At 42.5% G+C, this 21001-nt stretch overlaps 1 protein-coding gene across 2 annotated transcripts in view; it reads left to right on the top strand.

The window, feature by feature from the left end:
• The window catches only part of RANBP10 (RAN binding protein 10), a 76686-nt gene that overhangs the window by 20262 nt on the left and 35423 nt on the right, over positions 1 to 21001 (top strand). For both annotated transcript variants that reach the window (XM_068693616.1, XM_068693615.1), the window contains exon 3: positions 1838 to 1890. In XM_068693616.1, the coding sequence (XP_068549717.1) occupies positions 1838 to 1890 (53 nt within the window). The remainder of the gene's footprint in view (positions 1 to 1837; positions 1891 to 21001) is intronic.

The raw sequence follows: 21001 nt of genomic DNA, 5'->3' as shown, positions 1-21001 counted from the left end.
AGTGCCTGGGGCTGACCACTGCAGTGACTGAGACGCAGAGAAGTCAAGGATGGGAAACACTTGCAGCAGGGGACTTAACTCATGTGGCTTGTAGGAATGTAACGTTTGGGTCCAATTCTGAAACACTATTTTTAGGCACAGTTAATATTTTATGGAGCAGGTAGTCAGGGAAGCCACAGAAGGAAAGCTGATCCTGCAGAAGAAGAGCAGAATGCTGGCTGCAGCCTCGTTGGATTTGTAACTTAACCTCAGCAAGAGCCCCACAGTCAACTGTTAATTTCAGGTGCAGTAACCTAAAAATGCGGAAGCTTGTTAAAAATAAGCTGAGCAGGGCAGCTGTTTCTGTGGCTCCAGGGGATATTAAGGGAATTACAGACCATGCAAATTAACAGAAATAGAACAAACAAAATGGGTGAGTGCATAACTATTGCACAGTGGGGAAGGAGAGCCTGTTCAGAGAGTGGCCTGCTTCACAATCCTGTTGAATGCACATGTAGATAAAGATTAGTCTGCTTGTATTTGCAAAAGCCAGATCCATCCTGAAAAATTCTTAAAGAAGATAAAGGACATGTAGAGTAGAGCGAAAGTGCTTGTGTGGCTGAATAGGTGGCAGATTAGCTAGCAGGTAGGAAACAGGGCAGAGAAATGAATGGCCCTTGCATCCTCTCCTCCCTCTGGTTGAGAATGTTCACTGATGGATTTCTACAGGGATGGCATCTGTCTCTGATGTCTCTACATTAATAAATGACATGGAAATTAAATTGATAGCAAGGTGATATTTTATGCTGATGATATGAAGCCAATGATAGTCGTACAAACAAGGGCTGACTGTGAAGAACTGTAGAACAACCTGACAGTGCTGGATGACTGCAGGATAAAATGAAAGATGCTGTTCAGGCTGTACAGGTACAAAATGACTCTTGTGGGGGAAGAATAACAATCTGAGCTTAACACAAAAAATGGTCTCTGAGCTCCTTCTTGGAATGCAGGGACCAGTCCTTTGTGTTGAGGTTGATAGCCCCATGGAAAAATCAGCTCAGTTCGCATCTGCAGGCAAAGCATAGGTGGAATAATAGAGACCAGGATGGGGAGGAATAGAAAGCGAAATGGAGAACATCATTGTGATGTTGTCCACAGTAATCACTGCATGTTTGTGTTGTGAGTGATGCTCACAGTTCTGGTTTCCTTCTGCTTCTCAAAGAAGGTATGGAACTGGAAGAGTAACAAGGTATAGATCAGCTTCTGTATGAGGAACAGCTGAACAGACTGGGAGTATTCAACCTTGAGAAGAGACCACAGGGGAGCAGGATATGAACAAGGACCTTAAAAAGGCTATGAGATGGCTAACAGAGATGCTGCTCCTCTTGTTTCTAATTCTAAAAAAGTACCAAGTGAAGATAGCGAGCAGAGCTGTGGGCTGCAGGACACGGCCTTTTCACAGAGCTTACAAAGGTTCAGAAAGCTGTCAAATGTGTGGGGGAAAATCTTTTGTGTTGTAAAATCCAGAAGGACCACCTTTTATTTAGGAACTTCTGTAAAATACATGTTGGAGAATGAAGGAGTGTGTTTATTTTCCAGTTCTTTTCCTCCCAATTAGGAGCTAAAGAGTAGCTGTAGTTGCAGATCAGAGAGCTGGTAGTCGCTAAAGCAAATTTGCATTTTACCTTTGATTCAAGACGAGTAAAAAAGTAGTGAAATATCTTTACTGATTTCAGTATTCTTACCTTAGATCATTTATTGATGTGGTCCCCAACTAGCTGTATTTCTTCTGTGGTTAGTCGTGTGGCTTCACCATTCTGAGCTTGACTGATTTTTTTTTTTGTTGTTGTTTTTAAAGGTATATGGGAATAGGACTTTCTGCTCAAGGAGTCAACATGAACAGGCTTCCTGGTAAGTCACTGTAAAGATTTGTTTTGGCTTACAGTCTGTGTTAAATGTTTATTTAAAATAAATATATTTAGGAATTAATGGATGTGTTTCTATTAATAAAACGCCATGACTATAAGTGTCTTAAGTTTTGGAGCTTCAAACTATTGAGTGTTATCCTTAACAGAGTAACTAGTAATGTTAATGTAGCCATGATGATTTTAGCAGATGATAGAAATTAATATTAAACTAATGAGTAACAGGTAAGAAGATAATGAGCTTTCAGACATGACAGCTGTTGTTTGCGTCTGAAAGATAAGTACCAAAATAATTTGACATTTAATTTGTGCACCACACCTGACAATTTTATATGAAAGAATCATAAAACGTCAAGAAAATTGTCTTGTTATATTCACTTTTCTCTTCTTTCCCCCTTTCAACCAAAACCAGAAATATTTGATTAGAGTCGTATACCCAGTTAATGTTGTTGCTTACTTTTGAAATATTTGTTTTTAGTTTAGCCTTTAAGATGGTTACTTAACCAAATTCTTTTATTTAAAAGCCAGCTTCCTTTTTTTTTTTTTTTTTTTAATAAATAGTTAACTGAAAATTATAAAGAAAGCTGCTAATAATGTAGTGACTGCTGTAGCAGGAATTCAGCTGGGTTCAAAGTTGAAAGTTTCCTGTATTTGTTAGAAAGTAAATGTTCTTCAAGCGCTGGAAAAAAAAGCAATGGGAACCATCTGCCATTCTGTCTTCGAAGTGATTTACTCCTGGTGGAATGCTAAAGCTGAAATGTATATTCAGCCCATACTATGCATCTTGGTATCTCTGAAAGAGAATGTTTTATGAAGCAAAATATATGATTCTGTAGCTCAGTTATAAATTTCTGAGAAGTTTCTATGGTTATGTTTCTGAAATTCTGCTGAGACTGCAGATAAAGAAAAGGAGACGAAGACAAGCAGGATCCATGGATGATTTCAGAGACAAGTTAGTTTTCTGATGCACGTTGTTTTAATTGTAAATCTACTGCTGAATTGTGTAATGGAACATCTGCAGTGTCTTCTTACTGAAGAGGATCATAGCGATCCTGGAGTGCACGAAGGAGCATTTGGGACCATTTGCGTTGATAAAGAAATCTTAAGTTGTCAAGACTAATTGCGTTACTTTATTAGTTCAATTAAAAATTTCAGCAGTGAAATAACATGCATTGTAACCACTCGTGATCATACAAACAGAGAATATCCTTTGAAGGGACTGACAAGGATCATCAAGTCCAACTCCTGGGTCCGCACAAAACCACCAGCAATCAGACTCTCCGTCGGAAAGCAGCACCCAAATGCTTCTCAAACTCTGGCAGCTCAGAGCTGTGACCACTGCCATGGGGAGCCTTTTTGCAGTGCCTGGGCACCTCTTGGTGAAGAACCTTTTCCTAACACCCAGCCTGACCCTCCCCTGATGCAGCTCCATACCGCTGATGTTTGAGTAACAAATGTCAGTGTAGCGTGTGGGCTGTTCATAAATCACAGCCATGTTTGATAGCTTCAGCCAGCCTCCCCTTTGCCAGGTACCACTCTGATCATGTTTGATCTACCGTGAGAGTTAGCTTTTGGCCACAGCCCAAAGAACTGTTGGTCTGACTTGGGCACAGACATCCTGGCATTTTTGTCCCTGCTAATTTCTGACCTGCCCGCAGAGGTGGTTCAGTCTCCAACTTTGGAGATATTTAGGCCTCAGCTGGACATGGCCTTGACCAACGTGATCTAATCAGATCTGCTTTGAGCAGGGATTGGAGTGGATGTCTTCTGAAGGTCCCTTCCCTCTTTAGTTATTCCGTGCTTTTATGATAACTCATAAAAATTCTCATTTGGGAAATGTTCTCGTTTTGGGAGAACAGTTTCAATGAGAACCATTAGTAAGGGGTTAAAGAATTTGCACCTTACTGCAAACTGTCCTTGCTAATAGTTTTTATTAGATCTAGCGTCTGTACCATTGGAGGGAAAATTATGCTCACAAGCCTTTATCCCCTCAGAACTAGACCAGGGAAGGAGGAAGGCAGGGCACTGCCAGATTTTTGAAGTGATAGTTGGCTGCAGATAGGTTGGGAATGCCTAGATCAAGATGATCCAGTGTCAGCAGGTATAGATGCCTGTTTCCAGACTTCTCCTCACTCTGCCTCCTCTTGCCCAATTCTCCCAACCAAGTGGGCTGTGTGCATGTGTAAGATGGAGCATGAGTCTAGCCCCATCTTCTTTTCCCAGAGCTGAAAGGCAGCTTGCAAGTTACTTGGTAATTAAGGGTGCAAGTGGTGTTCAAGATGTGGCTCCCCAGCATGTGCAGAGGAATGATGGATGGCGTTGTCTTGTGTGCTGTAGGCTGCTGGTTGGGCTGTCCTTTTGCTAGGATTCTTATAGGATTATAAAAGTTATATGTAACAGTTAAATACTAACCTGCCAAAATTGTTTTGTTTTTTTTCTTCGTTTTCCCCCCTTCAGGGACTGAAAATTAACCGAGCCACTTCTGTTAAATGTCTCTAAAGCCTAAGAGCCACAAGAGCTGTTTTTTATGGCTGATTTGAATCAAAGTGCCTGTATACTTCTATTATTTCAAGAGTGTATGTAGTGAATGTGGAATTCTTTTGTTTGAGTTTTAAAAAAAATAATCATCAACTTGAGACTTCAGATGGTGCTTATTTAGCTTAGCAGTGAACTGTACATATTTGATCCTATGAACCTGGTGGTTTTTTTTGATCGCACGCAGATTATGCTGCCAAGACAGATTCTGCACATGTAGTTAGGTCAATCTCCTGTCATCTGTGTGAAATGAAATGCATGGTTCTGTGTTAGATCTCAGTAATTGTCTTCCTGGCTTTTGGAGAATGAGTCCAATGATTTCATTTTTACAGTATGCTGCCCAAGTAAATGAAGTTAGAAACATGTATCAGGCTTAGCTGTTATCAAGTGCCTCAGCACAGAGTAAGTGAGAGCTCACAAAGAAGTGATAGGCTTGGAGTCTTGACTTGGCTTCACGTCAAAATGTAATGTGAACTTTTTGTGACCTGAAATCCTGCCAAGTTTGTCTCCTTAGACGCTTTTTTAAGTCACTTCTGCTTTAACAGATTAATTTTCGCTAGGCATACTGGCAGGGCAGCGTGTGACTACTACAAGTTCAGGAGTCCAAAACCTGGTACGGGACTTGGTGCTGGGTTCTGTCTCAAGCTCTTTCCCGCGAGAACAAACACTTCAGTGGTATCCAGTTCCAAGTCAGGACATTTGTGCTTTATGCCAAGTTTATTTTGGCTTCAGCACAGCTTGGTGCTGATGGGGGTAGTGTTGAGCGTTCTCTGAAAGTTGGAAGTGTGGCTGGGGCAACCTGAGCATTCCCTTAAGCGACCCGTCTGTGCATTGGAAACGGAGACTGCTTTTAAAAGGAGTCTGGCTGCCCCTGCTCTGCTCAAAGGCTTCTGTAGGCTGTGCTCTGAAACTCAATCATCAGCACTGAAATTAGTGATTTTTTTTATTCGAGTGGCATTTTTCTGACCCTTATGTGTCTTGATGATTTAAAATAAAATTAAAAAATTAAAGACAATTAGAACATTCAGTAAGTGTTCTGCTTTAAAATAATGGCTTTCATTGAAATGTCTGCTCACTTCTTTCCCCCAGATTCATTGTTTTTTCCACGTGCGTTCAGCATTTTAGTATCTGAGGGTGAAATTACATGTCACAGCTGAACTGATTTAACTCCTTGCCTTCAAAGGAGAGAAGCTCACCACTCGCTTCTCCCTACCCCCGGCTGCACAGCCCACCTTCTTCTTCCGTTGTGCGAGCTCTTCGCTCTGGCACTTGTCGCATCCTTTGCCAAGCCAATCTAGCTTTCAGGCCTGGCAGAACCTTGCTTGCTTGTCTGCTGTGCTGAGGTTCTGGCAGGCTGCTCTGTTCAGCATTCGTGGAGCATCCTAAATGTCACATAAGAAATGTCCTTTTTTTTTTCCTTCCATTTAGGAAGTTTTTCTGAATCCAGCTGAAAATGTGTCTGCGGTTTGCTGCAGACATCTCCTAACCTTCATAAAATGGAGGAAGATTGGTGTTCCCATCTTTAACATGGATGAGACGTGCATGTTGGAGGGGAATGTCCCATGCACAGGGTGTTCTCCGTTGGTTCAAAACCTTCATGCTGCTGAGAGACAGCAGTTCATTTGCTCTCCCTTTGAGGGTAACCCAGGAGGAACACGGGGTCAGCAGGAGAGGGAAGGAGGGGTGAGTCTCTAGGGTAGCTGCAAGGTCTTCATTCAGCCCAAGATGTTGTGAAACCGTACCCTTAGGCATGCCCTGCTCCAGTTTGTTAAACAGCACAGATAGGATCTGGCCAATCACTTTTAGAGACTTTAAACACCCTCTGGTTAATAACTGACTTGCCCTGCTATGCAGCAGTGCACATGTAGAGCGGAGTGCCAGCTTTTTCACACTACTGGGTTGTTTCCTGGAGCTTTGATTATTTTTCACCTCACTTATAAATTCAGAAATATTGCTGGGCTTATTCACTGCTGGTCTGCTTCAAACTCCGTATTAAAAGAAGCTTTCAATTTCAAGAATGTTTTACAGGCTTGAGTTCGTGTGCAGTCAGGTAAAGCAGCGTAATTTGGTGTACAAAAACTTGCTACATACTGGATTTGGTTTGTGGGACTGTAATGCCCGAAGTCAGATCAGCAGCAACAGAAGTAATTTGTCCAGCTGTCCTGTGCCTCTTTCAGCAAACGGTCCTTATCAATGGCCTGTTCCTACAGACATTTAAATAAAATAAAAATGAGCGCTGGGAGTTAAATCTTCCCCATGCTCCCCTCCTCTGCAGAAGCCCTGAGTTCACCTCCATAAACCACAAACTTGATGAACAGCTTTCCATTTTAACTTTGTTTGGAGTTCCCTTTGTTTGCTTTAGCTTCATCATTTGCTAATAGGTTTATGTTGACGTTTGTAGATAGGACTTTATTTATTTCCAGATTGCCTGGCGTGTTATCAGAAGAGATGTTGTAGGAGCAAAGCTATTGAGGAATCTGTTGTCTGCCTGTTCCTGTCTATGAGATGGAAGAGGTATTGGCTTCTCCCCAGGGATGTTTGCAAGGGTTCTTCAGGCATCTTCAGAGGGGCACTGACGAAGGGGAGGCTGGACAGATGTTGTGTTGCAGGAACTGGTGAGAAACTAATGGACCTGAGCTTGTTGAGCCAGAAGAAGAGGCTTAGAGCGGATCTAGGAGCAGCCTTTCACCCTTAAGCCCTGAAGGGACCTTAAAGAGAACACAGACCCAGACTGTTCGCAGAGGTGCACGGTGAAGGGATGAGAGGCAATGGCCACCAGTTGCAAGAAAGGAAATGCTCATGGGAAGTTAATAAATAAATAAATAATTCATTGTCAGAGTTTGCTGTGGACTACCCAAGAGGCTCCATCTTCAGAGATTTTCACACCTCAGTTGTACAACACTGAGAAACCTGATGTAACTTTAAAATTGTGCCTGCTATGAGCAGGGTGTTTGGCTAGAGAGCTCTCGAGGTTCCTTCTAGCTTTTTTTTCCTCTAATGGCCATGACATCCATATACTTCAAATGTGTCTTAAGAACTTGTTTCTTTCTCTCGCCTTTGCTTTGAGTCATCGCTTTCTGCAACTCCAATGAAGAATCTGTGCAAAAAAAACACCTTAGTCCCAGGTAGATGTAATCGACATTAGGTAAATATAAGAATTACAGAAGATGAGACTTCAACAAGTCTACTGATTTGAAGCCACTTCTTCCAACACCATCCTTGTGTTGGAAAGCTTTTCCCAGTGACTGAGTTAAATATCCTATGCAGTTTAAATCCATTACTCTTAGATCGTGTGGAGGTGGAGAATAATTAATTCCTTGCCTCTTAGTAGCTGTATACATGAATACTTCTGTCACTGCTTTCTGGTCTCTCTAAGCCATGCATCCCTGGCTCTTTGCTTTGTTCCTGTTTATCATATTTTTTTGATTTCTGACAACTTTTTGACCTTTTATGAATTTTATCTACTGGATGCATCACAAGCACCAGTTTCTTTGTCCCTGTAGTAAAATAAAACATTAAAAGTCAGAGCAATTCAGCAAGCATCTCTTTACCCACACTGCAAAGATGAAGAAAAATCTTTGCCAAACTTCCAAAATCTCTAAGGCTTAGGTAGAAAAAGGGGAAGGGGACAGGAGAAAGCTAGTTGGTTAACTGGGAACCAAACAGTGGTTCAGCATGCTTTCAAATTCTCCAGTCTAAACCAGCATATTGGATACCCAGCTTGATTTTCTATCTTTAGAAGTAATTTCTGTTAAGTTTATTTAAGGATTTATGCAGCTGATCAAGCTCTGTCTTAAAATACATTATGGTATATGTTCTGCTGCAAAGCTCTTCTAGAACTATCCTTAAAAATAGTTGACCAAAATGGTACATGGGGTTTTCATATGATATCTTAGCAAAGTCTTACACGATGGTACTCACACTTTGTTGTCTCTTTAGTAAATTTATACCTTCCGTAGCACATCCTGGAATTGCACTGCGTTTTTTACTCTGTTGGTTTACGAGCCTCTTCCAGTCCAGAGATGTGCCTCTTCCTCTGCTGTTTCCAATACAGGAAGAGTTGTTATTCTCTAACATAAATTAAATGCTAAATAAGTTAAATTACAGTTGTATTAGGTATTCAGTATTAGGGTATTACCATGGACCTTATGGGTTAAAAGCCTGCGCTACTGAACTTGTAGTTTCTTATAATGCTTCTTTGACGTTTTCAGATGTAAATATTATTCTACTCTATTTGCTATGTTGAGCAATCAATCTTTTGCTTTTTAGGTATATTTTTAATTATGTTGCAGTTTGTTGATGCATTTGGAGGGCAGACGTATGGGAAAAAAGATGAGAAACCAGCAAAGCAGGTGGCTGACAGTCAGAGTCCATGTGTCAAGGCTGAGCACACAGGTTGCTTTTCCATTCAGTGCACAACTGTTTGAGGGAAAGGCACTCGTGGTCTGCCTCTGGAGTGTATAAGGACTTTGGAGCACCATGGAGAAACCTGAATTTTGTTCCTCTCCTCTTATTATCCGTAAGGAAGGCTTAATCCTGTAAAGAAGCACGGAAATACTCAGTTTACCTCTGCCTTGACCCCTGTTTTATTCTTCGCTGCTGTTGTGGCTCTTCATGGAGTTCTTACACCATTGAGGTCTCTAGTTAAACCACTCAAGTTATTCAAGAATGGATGAGGGAGGCCTTGTGATTTCTTAAAAGGAGTCTGAGTATTTACTTTCACCTGATCATTGCTTATAGTTCCCTTTTCTTGCCTGTTTTCCTTGGATTTTCTACTTATTCTTTATTGAGTCCTCTTCAGGACTGAGCACCATGGAAACCTTGGAGTAGTTTGATAGAGTTTTAGGATAAAAGTGGTTGATCGAGTAATTTAATTAAAGTGGTGACAAATTCTATACGTTGTTCAATATTCAGTGTGTTTTTTGGCAACATGAATACTGTGTCCTGCAGGAGGTATTCAGTGTGGATTTAGAGCAGCGTGCAGCCCAGCTCTGCTTGCCACTCCGTTTAAACCTTTCCTCTTGCTAGCTGTGAGGAGGTTGGACTTTTCAGGAAATCCAGCCTGTTTGTTTGAGACCCGGATTGAATAGTGCCCAATTCTTCATTTTGCCATGAGATTACTACACGTAAGGAATTTCATAAAGCCACCACTTGTTAGTACCTTCATTAAATTAGAGGGTGGCGACTAGTCTTTGTATGTCAAGTTAAGGAACATGTAGGGTTGGAGTAAACAACAGATAGGTGTGCATTCCCCCAAAACTGCTCAAGGAAGCACCCCCAGGACCTAGTTACATAGACACTCCTTTGGCTGACTGTGCCAGTTCCTAACCACAAACTTGCTTACACTTCTCCTAGCCTCTCATTTTTGCTAGCAAACCAGTTGGCAGGGTACAAGAGACCTGGATCATGTAATTGGGTTAACAATAGTGTATGGGGGGCACTGCTTGATTTTAGGGTTAAAAAATATTATTCTCACCTAAGGTGTTTGCTGAAAGCTTTAATTAAAGATTGGTTCCAGTGCACAGCTGCCCACTTGATCACAGAGACTGGTTTTGCTGGGCTGGAGCAAGCCTGGCTGGCTGCATCTCTAATTTTTCGTCTGCCTCTGTCTTTTTTCAGGGTGTTTGAAGATGGTGGCTGGGTACCTTTATTTCGGTGATTAGTAAGACAGTTGAACTTGACTGGATATTTTTTTGCACTGAACTTTGTCTTGTTAAGTCACTTAGTAAAGAAGTGAAAACAAACATCGATGAACTCCGATGCTTGTTTTGCTGTAACTTACCAGATGCTTTCTGGTCCAGATGATGAGGGGACTGAAGGTTTGGGAAGATGTTGAGCTCAGAAGGGCTACTAGCTATTATGAGAAGGGCTGTGTGCTAATAGTGGCTCTGCAGCCTTTGTTAGCATCTGGAGAATACAGATACAGTGAATTTCAGTCTGTGCATGGTGAGTGCTGCTTGGACAGTGGAAGGGTGTCATGAGAAAGACTGAAACTGATGATGGAGAAGAATCCTGTCTTGGGAAATTTCAGGGCCAGATGCCTTCTAGCTGCATCTGCTCTATTTCTGGTGATGCACTAAAGCAGGCGGTGATGTGTGTGGACTTGTCACGATTGTCAGTGCCTTAGAGTGCAATGGGACGAGAGGATCTGCGTTGGTGGTGGTGGAGGAGGGTCCCTGCAATCAAAGGACAGTGACTTCTTGCACGGCAGTCCTGATGTGGAGGAGTGCAATGGCAGTCTGAAGTAGAGGCTAACAGCAGCTCATTAATCAGCTGTGAAGGGCTCCAAACTGTGGGGATGTGAGCGAGGGAAGCCGAGAGAGCCTCTGACCTGAGGTGGCTGCAGGAGGGAAGGGAGGGCATCCTTCCGAGCACCCGTGTCCTGCTCCCCTGGCTGTGCCTGCACTGCAGATGTATTTTGAGCAAGATGCAGTCCCTGGGAGCAATTACAAATGCCAAGCATCTGATGCTGGGTAGGAGCTGAGGGGAAAAAACAGCCTGAGAACTGCTCTGGAAACTTTGCCCTGGTAGCCTTGTTGCTGCTAGCTTAATTAGGTTTTGACCTGAAAAAGTAATTTGTCTTCGACATCTGAAGAGGTGACTGGTATGTTTAGAAATCGCAGTTATTTTTAATGCATAATAGAAGAAACAAGAGCGAAGTGGGTCAGTGTGTCAGTTCAACAGTGAGTGATCCTTTTGTACAGAGCGAACTTTTGGAAGGATCTCATCTGGACAAGTGCAAATTATTGTACAGCTTAAAAGAGTGGTGGATGTGAAACACACGCTGCCAAGAAAAAGAAACGCATTACAGGAGGTTTGGGATGTTTGGCCTTTGTAAGTGGAGCCTTCTTGAATTTGTCTACACGAATATTATTTTGGAGCCCCGGGTGTATTTTTGAAGTGAATTTCTTGGTTCTCAACACCTGCTGTGCTTGGATTTACATCTTCAGTTGCGCTACCCTGGTTTCTAATAAACAGAACTGAGAGATGCACTCCAGCATCACAGCTCATGCACTCCAGCCACTAATAACTATTCCAGGGTATGTAATATGAGGTAGCTATCCTGATTAAAAAAAAAAAAAAAAAAAAAAAAAGGCTCAGAGTGGGGATATAGTATCCTAAGAGTGGTTGAAGGGTTGAAGCGGATTCCTTCTTTCTCCAGATGTTCTCTTATTGTGCCGTACCATGTGCTATTTTCAATGTAGCTTTTCATTTTTAAGTCTGCTGAAGAAACAGATGAGAAGTTTTTACTTATTACAATAAAACAAAAGGGTTTCTTTTGGAACTTCAGTTTTTAGACATTTTTAGTGTAAGAATACTTCTCATATGGAATCAATTTCATGCGTTCAGTGTATGTGAAATTTCATCATTGAGAAGTAATCTGAGAAATGCCCATTTTCTGTTTATTCTATTTCTAGTGCTTCTTTTTTAGTCTTCACTCTCAGTTCTGTGTGTGAGTGGTGCCTGACCAAATTTTAAATGTGCTATGAGTGCCCTGGTGCACATGTTGAAGACTCCTGAAATGATCTCCCGGTTTCTCTGTCACTGCTTAGCTCATCTTCATCTTGTTTTCTCTTCTGGTGCTACTCTCCGCAAATCAGTAAACGCTCTTTAAAAATGTTGTTCTTTCCCAAAAGAGTGATCTCTATTTAATAAATAAAAAGGCTCCGCATATCTTTGAGAATATTGTGTTTAGTGATTCACCTTCCACTACCCACTGAGGTCTGCCAAGCTCCACCTAATGCTCAGTCATATTCTCTTCATCCCACACAAACTTTCTTGCTTTGCAGTCGGTTTTCTCAGATCTTAGTCTGTGTGTTGAGGTCATCTGAACTTTTATGAAATTATAGCTTGAATATTGAAATGGGTTTGATGAATGAACACACAGCAAGTGCACGTCCCATCCTCAGCTCCTTTGTACTTCTAGAAGAACTGGAATTTCGGTCCTCCACATCCATTAGTTATATTCTTCCATGTTTCCCATAACAGTGGTGGGTTTCTGACTGTTTGGATTTGCGAGATCTAAATTTTGGAGGTATTCAACATTAAGGCTTACTGAGATGTAATTAAAAAGATGAACTGGGTGTACTGTATGGGGTTGCTTGTGGTAGGGGAGGGGAACTTTGTTGACTGAATTTGTGTATGAGGGTGGCTGCGGTGGTTTCATTGTAAAATACACATTGCGTTGTGAAAATTGATATTTTAGATTAGTGTGTTGTTAGTGCATTAAATAACCTGAATTCAGATTAGCCATTCCTTCGAAGTGTGCATAGTTCCTTGAAATCAGTAGTTGCAGGGAAAGATTTTCAGTCTTGAGGAGCGTAGTAGCATTTATTTTTCCTGACACTCATTTGTCTGCAAGTGCCTGGCCTCTTTGGGGAAGTAGCTTTTATGGAGCCTCACAGAAGCTGTAGCTCATGTCTCGTTTACCCATAATCAGCACTGGAAAAAGGCCTTGATGTGTATGGCACCTGAAGGGGGGAAATTTGCAGGGGCATAGCAGAGTTTTTGTCTGTGGGTCAGGTTCTCTTGAATATGTTGCACTTATTCAAGAACGCAACATATTCAAGAATCTGTTGCACATATATCAAGAACAGTCCCCCTCCAAAGCTTTACAGTGTCTGGCATATATTTCAGATGTGGATAGGATAGTTTCGTTTTGCAGTGTCCAGCAGTGTAGGAAGCTTGAGCTATCCTGTTGGGCTGATCCTTAACCAAATTTCCTAACAAATGTGCAGGGACTGCAGGAAATACACAAATTACTGTGTTAGTTATGAACCATTCCCTTTTCCTTTCCAACAGGTTTGAGTTTTCAGGGTAAGTGGGGTGTGTAGGATCTTTATTCTATAATGGATAGACTCACATAGTTCTTATAAGCTTGTTAAGAACCAGCAAAATAAGAAAACCTGTTCTCCCTTCAATTCAAGATTAGACTTCTGCTTTCCATGTAGTTCAGATGAAGCTTTTCTTCCGCAGTTAATTTCCAAAGTGCAGCTTCACAGTTGCTAGCCACGATGCTGAAGGAGCAGTTATATTTCTGTACATACCTGGAAACCTGCAATTTATTTCTCTTTCCCCATGGCTACCCCTATACAGCAGCAGCCTACGCCTCCGTCCCCATGCCCTCCCATGCTCTGCTTGTTAGGTGTGCCCCCCATAAGCAGGTTATCTCTCACATAGCTGGATACAGCTTTTTTAGGTGGGACTTGTTTTAAAACATGAGCCTTCTGCGAGGAGCTGATACTGGGCAAGTCGGCACAGCATGGAGGAGGTGGGCAGATATCACGGCGCTGCACAGCGCTTGCTGCAGGGCGACACCGTGGTGGCAATGATCATGTCCTCAAATGGAGTCAGAGCTGGTGCCTCCCTATCAGCCGTGGTCAGAGCTGGAGGTAACAAAAACACCTCCCAAAGCACGCAGGTCAATAACCTTCTGAAGTTAGGTTAAATTTAATCTCATGCTTTATTTATGGCTATTCACCTGAAAATTAGGATTGTATAAAATAAAAGTTACTCCTTTTTGCCCCATCAGACTGACTTCAGTTCACTTCTGCTTGTATTGATTGCCCTCTATGTGGCCAGAGTAACTTCAGCCAGGTCATCAATAGGGTGATGTTCTACTTTTCTTTCTTTACTGCCCCTCTCTTTTTTCTTTGGTCTTTTAGTTTAGACTAACGTCTGGGCACATGGACTTCAGGTTTGGATGTGAGGAGGCAGACCAAAATCCAGGCTTCCAGTAACCATGCTTCACCCTTAAATATTTGGAAATAATAACCCGTGAAGTGGTCAGGCAGTTGGACTAGCTGGTCTTTGAAGTCACCTTCCAACTGAACTGTTCTATTTCTGTTCTATTCTGACATCATTCCAGTGAACAGAAACATGAATCCGTGTTTGAGGTGCTAACACTGGACTCAAAGATGAATCAAAGAAAGCGTTTCCACTGGCTAATAATGCTGAGGCATTAGTGTGGATGAGTTAAAGTGATGATTTTTTAATGCCTTTACCTGATTCTTAATGGCGGGTGGTGGCATGCTTGCATATCCTGAAAAATTGAAAGGTGTGGGTAATACAAGGAAGAAATCCCCCACTATGAGGGTGCTGAGGCACTGGCACAGGCTGCCCAGAGAAGCTGTGGACACCCCATCCCTGAAAATGCTCCATGCCAGGTTGGATGGGGCTTGGAGCAACCTGGTTTATGGGAGGTGTCCCTGCCCATGGCTGCACCCTTGCCTAGTTAGTCCTCTTGATTTTAGACCTGTGAGCAATTGTAGTGTAATTATAATCAGTAATATTAACTGCACTTGCTTTTGCTGTAGTTCTTTTAAAGACACTACATATATAGGCCCTTTTTCAACAGTATCGTTGTTTTTTCAGACAACAAAAATCTTTATTGTGGCTGTACTTATTATTACGGCCTTCTAGATAAAAGATAACGTCAGCATAAACCTAAATTTCACTACAACCTTAAACTAATGGATAAATATGATCCTCCTCAGAAAACCTTGTTGCTTTACGTTAATTATGTGGAAAGTGTTTAAGGAACCTCAGCCTAGAATCTAGAAGGACTTGTTCCAACCCCTTACCGGCATGAAACGTGCTTCTGCTGGGAGCTCTCTCAACAAAGTTTTGTGTTTATAGAGGTATTTTTGTTCATCATTTTCTTACCTCACTAAATACCGTTTCAGGGAATGTTTTTATAGTGACTCCTGGCCCCCTGCATCCCGTAACGAGCTCTGACTTCGCTTTTGGCTGAATCGTGTACCTGCTCTGTGTCTCTGTAGAATGGCTTTTTTGCCCATTACCATGCGAGCTCTTTCTGAAGGTGTCTTAATATTTCATAAAGGTGCTCTTGCCCATCAGCTAAAAGTTGGCATATAAATGTAAACGTGAATTATTCAGTGCACTGAGATTTGAAGCCTGTGTATGTGATAAAAGCTTTTGCATCCAACTTGTTCTTTGCCCCTGCCACTTAATATATCAACAGCAATACTCACCTCATGTTTTTTCTCTCCCTCCTAAGTTGTTTCGCACCCCTGGCATGGGGTGTCAGGGAAAATAATAGAGGTAAAAGTACAGTGGTGACCTGGTTGTGGTAGAGAGCTTTTTGAGCCTTGCCTGTGTAGATAAACCAGCTTGTTCTGTAGTTGTGCTTTAATTATCTTGTCTTTACAAGGCAATAAATGACTTGTAATGTGCCTTGACCTCTTGAAGACTAGATTGTATTCTGATTCTGGCAGAAGATGCTCAATCTCTTGCAGTTCACTGTCCCTCAAGCTTGTAGCATCAGGAAGGCTTATTCATTGAACGAAGCAGGATTTTATCTTGATCACCATGTTCTGTGGTGAGCTGCATGCGAGGTAATAGTAAAATGGGTTCATTAACAAGTCCGGGGGGGCAGGTGGAACAGACTTTTCTTGTTGACTAGGTATTGCCCATGTTGCAGCCATCCAGAGGCTTCTGGTTTTGTTTTTTCTCTTTGTGAGTCAATGGGTAGTGTCATTTTATATAATTAAGCATAGGCTGTGTTTTGGTGCTTTTTGAAGCCTAGTTAATATCTAGTGGCTGTTGAATGGTAGCAGTTGGTGATCTGGTCTACAAATTGCCGTGCCAGATCAATGTTGTTAAAAAAGAAATTTTATATTGTTACTTTGTGCTTGTGTACACTGTGGTGGATCGGGCAGTTTATCACCCACGTTTTGTTGTAACCCCCAAAGTCTTTTGGAGGCCTTTATACCTGTCCGTTCTAGACTCTTTTTGATCTTTGGGTCATTTGGTTCTTTCCTTGCTCCTTGTTCATGCAATATACATGTCCTCTTCTCCTTCTCTTTTCCTTCTCTTCTCCTTCTCTTCTCCTCTTCTCCTTCTCTTCTCCTTCTCTTCTTTTTTCCTTTTTGTTTTTTTTTTTCCTTTGGACACTTGCCACAGTTAGGCCTTCTGCCATTAAGATTTGGTCTTATCTTTGTCTCTCGTGTAGTCGCAAGTGAAAATACTTCATTCAAAACCACAGAATAATCTCTGAGCCAAATGTAAAGCCAGCCCTGCCAAAAACCTTTCACTCTTTGATGAACATCAGCTGGTGTTGCCCTGTAGGGGGGCAAACTGGGTTTGGATGAATCTGCTGGGCACTGGGGTGACAGGGGGCCGCTGCACAGCAGTCGGTGGGAGCATGTGCCGTGTGTGCACCACTACCTGTACGAAATTCAGTGTGAAACTGAAGACCGTGAGACCTGACCACATCCAATCCCTGTCTTGAGAAGTTTGTCCTCAAACTTCTTTTGTTTCCAGCACCCCAAATCTATAGCGGGAGTTGCTGTGGCCACTGATCAACCATTTTTGTAGTCCAGGTATTGAAACACAAGGATGTATTGCAACAGTAGTAGTTGTTTTGATCCTGAAGCATGGTTAAATAAAGAAAAACGAGGCTATACTTACACCTTTGCTCTCACCCAAGCATCTGATTTTTTTAATACATATTGGGTTCGAGATGCATCAGTCTTCTTGGCAGACTATCTGCTTTTCTGCTTTTTCTTGCAGGTGTTAGCAGGCCAAACAGAACTTCAATTTGGTGCTGAACACCTAAAAATGTCCTCTTAAGCCCGTGGTTTCTGCTTCTCTCTCCATACTCTTGATATTAACTGATTGTACAGGCAGAGCTGTTCTTCTGCATCTGTCTGGCTACTGATAAATACAACACAGGTATTTTGAGTTTGGGGGCTGATGTTTTCAATTCAAAAGGATGACACAATTAACCTCTTTTTGGTCACTAGCTGCTGAGGTCCTACCTGTGGAGTGCTTCTGCCTGTGAATTTGCATGTTCTAAGTGCACTTGCCTTCAAAATGAGCTAGAGTTAAACTTTGGAGGCAGGATGTTTAGATTCCGTTTTAACCACTGCCATGTGCTCGGTGGCCAAATCCTTTCTATTCTATACCTTTTTTTCCCTCCTTGCAATGATTATGTGCTTTTGATGGTGTGTTTTGATTGATTTGTGTGATTCTCAGCGTGGGAGACGGTGGCTGTAGCATTGTGCTCGGGGGTGTGCTGGTAGTGGCTGTGCTGTTGAGGGTGTTCAGAAATGGGGTGGAAGAAGTGGTGGAGCAGTGAGGAAGACAGTTTGTTGAGGATACTGAGGTACTGCGGGTAGTAATGTGAGAGGTGCTGGAGAGGAGCTGTGAGATAACAACCTTCCGAGGCCAAGCATGCAGGTGGTGAGATGGCAGGTGAGAACCAGCACGGAGAGAGCATCGGCACTTCGCAGACAAGAGCAATGATGCATTTTGGACTCATCGTGACCCTTTAGCTTACAATAGCTTCATTGAAACATCAGTGGTAAAAAGGATAATAAAGGGGAAAATGCTGGGATTAACTCGCAGAGGACTGGGGAACGTTGCAGAAAACCACTATAGCCCACTTCCCTTGTCCGTGCTGCACCTTCACCTCCGTTCTGAAAGCAGCCCAATCAATCTGGAAAAGGTTCAGATGATGATTGTCAGAAACGCAGGGAATAGCGAAGTAAGCAAGGACTCAGCAGTCTGGAAAAGGGATGATGATGGGGGATTTTGTAGAAGCCTAAATAATTATGTAAGTTCTGCAGCTATTGAATATCTGTGTTCCCATCTTCTCCAGAACCGTGCAAGAACTACAGGGTATGACATCCAGATAGTGGGAGGCAGGTTTTCCCTCAGCCTCCAGTTACACGCTGAAACTCCTGGTTGCAGGCTGCTGTGGGCGATGTGAATATTGATGTGGAGTTACAGGAGGACTGGAGAATTTCAGGGAAAGAAAATCCTTTGAGGAGCACTAGATAAACAGAATCTCCACCTGGCTCGGTATGCGTCTGTGCTGCAGACGGTCAGAAAGCTGTAACACTTCTCAGTAAGAGCAGGATACCTGAATGCTCTGTGTTTAGGCTGTCTATAGGCAACAACATCTTGAGCAGGATACTTAGCTAGATGGGCCCAATACCCCGTGTGGCCATTCTTTTTCAGAACATGCAGATAAAATCTCATCTCTACCTGCTGGTCACTACGGTAGTTTCTGGAAATTCTTCAGTACAGTGGTACAAAGGTTAAGCTGTCCAGAGGATTTGCAGACTAAAATGTGGGGAGGGCACCTGGGAAGTCTGATTCAGCCCTTACAAAAGTATTAGACGTGTAAAGAAAAGTTCTTGAGTAACTCTAGGCGTGAGGGGTGTAGTAGGAGCCAAAGAAAAGATTGTCATATCATAGACCTATTACTAGGTGGCGATAGTAAATTGTTAATGATGCAGAAGAGCCTCAAGTTTTCAGCAAGTGTTCTGGCACTTGGAGAGAAGTTGGAGGATGTATTTGTAAAATGCATGTGATGAGTTATTTCTCACTCTGCTGGTAATCGGAGATAATGCCAAATGTCTTGTTCAGGAGATGCTATTTTAATCAACAGGCCCAGATAACTTTGGCCTAGAAGTGTTAGAAGTGCTGATTGTTATTTTTAGCTTAGAATGCAAGGAGATTCCAGAAGAGTGGCTGAAGTTTGCCAGTGCTGGAGTGACCTGTATGCTGCTACCCTGATGTTGACTCTAGGAAGCATTGTAGAAATACTGTTACATTATTTGCTTAAAATAAATAACTACAGGTTAGGCATATAATTAATGCCATTCATCTTATGTTTATGGCAAATATAGTAAGTTCTTTCAGGTAAATCTGACTTTTTCTTTTTAGGATGGCCATGGAGATTTGGTAAGGCTGACAGCCTAGATTAAATGCACTTAGTATTGAGTTAGGTCCAGAATCAGCGCTACACAACATCAGAGTTGAAGAAGTTAATCCTCTATATCATTACCAAAGGGATGAACGGATGAGATTTTCTTAACTGATGGTATTATTATTGATTGTCAGCAGAGAATCTTCTTCAAAACAAACTTTTTTTTCCATGTGCTGTTGTGATATGTATCAGTTTTCATGCTGCCCTTGAAGCCTTTATTCAGTGACTTCTCAGTGCAGTTCATCTACCTTTGGTGGTGCTGATTTTACCCAGCACAAGTCTTATCAAGTCTTACAGGAGCAGATTTTTTTTCAGTAGAGATCATCTGAAGGTATTGGAGCACCAAAATCTGTATTATTAAATAAAATCTCTAGTATTTGCATTAGCACAAACCTTCTGCAGCATTGCTCTCACAGCTGGGCACGCAGTTATATTTCTCATGTTAGCCTTACCTACTGCACAGCATGGGTATGTAATCGTCTGACAACTGTAGTTGGTGCAAAGTTGTATGCAGGAGAGTTCTGCTTGTATTTGGCTTGTATAGTAAGTAGCTTAGGAGATAAAGTGGTCAGAGTTATCAGCTGAAGTTCCCAGACAGTTTCATTAACGAGGTTGGGAATTTACACACAAGTAACAGGTCTGGATCTTGGGAGACTGAAGAAATGGATCAGCGATGGCCAGCAGCAGAGGAAATAAAGGGATAGGGGAAAGGAGCCACACTAATATTTCAATGATATTTTTGCTGGAAGGAGTCTTGCCAGTGGAATGTCAACAATAAACTCTGGAGCCTCTATCACACCCTCCTTTGTTTTTGGCAAACCAATTTGGCATCATTTTTGAGCTTGCCGAGGGTGCTGCCCCTGCTGCTGTCCCTGTCCCTTATGCAGACACGAAGCAGACGGGTGCTGGTGTCAGAATCTGCAAAATACTGATTTAGCAGAAGGGATTATTCACCATTTCTAGACGGTGAACTGCTGGGAGTCCTTCACAACTTTCACTCCCAAACTTTGCCCTGAGGTCCACGTTTCAGTCTTGCTCCATTCCGTGCCTTTGGCAGCGCTGTGGTGTGGTGCAATAAGCTGGGGGCCTTGGGAACGCACTTAATGTTTCACGTTTTTCTGAGAAACCATGAGCGCGTGGATCCTCTGGCAGAAAGACCCATGAGTGCAAGTGGCTGAGCACCGTTTTATGGGATTAAATTTCCAGTGCACTCCTGCTGCTGGCAGGTTTGCATGAAAGTCACGGCTGGCACGGGTGCTCCAGCCCACCTCCACAGGTAGCTGCTCCTCTCTGCGGTACTGAAGCTTTTCTCGCCTCACTGCAGGATGTGTGCTTTTTACTTTTCACCCCATGGAGATGGTCATGGTCACTTTTATTTCGTCTGTAGTCTGTTTGCCCACACCATTGCTCCATATTTAACAGATTCTCTGCTCCCTTGTTATCAACTCAGGTTGTGTAGGGTCAGTAGAGGGTCAGCTCCTTTTGTTTCAGCTTCAGTTTGGCACCGTCTGCCTAAGGATCCAACTGTATCCGTTTAAAACATGGGCGGTGGTTATCAAGTTGTGTCTATCTCAGATCTTTTCATGCAAGTACATCTCTCTGCCAGACACGGCTTTGATTGCGGAGTCCATAGGAACACTCCAAAGAGCTGCAGAAGACCCTGATTCCTCTTGAAGTCAGATGATAAGCAGGAGTATGCCGTGCTTTCTTTACAGAGAACTGTTCCTCATGACTCAATACCTGCCTTAGCTATTCTCCTAAGAGAGGAGCTACCAGCCATCTCGGCAGGCTCAGCAGGTCGAGGTGGCACCTGCAGGGTTGC

The sequence above is a fragment of the Anas acuta genome, chromosome 10, assembly GCF_963932015.1.
Source record: "Anas acuta chromosome 10, bAnaAcu1.1, whole genome shotgun sequence".
NCBI classification, from domain to species: domain Eukaryota; kingdom Metazoa; phylum Chordata; class Aves; order Anseriformes; family Anatidae; genus Anas; species Anas acuta.
The sequence above is the reverse complement of the archived record's forward strand: the minus strand, read 5'-3'. Positions and strand labels throughout refer to the sequence as shown.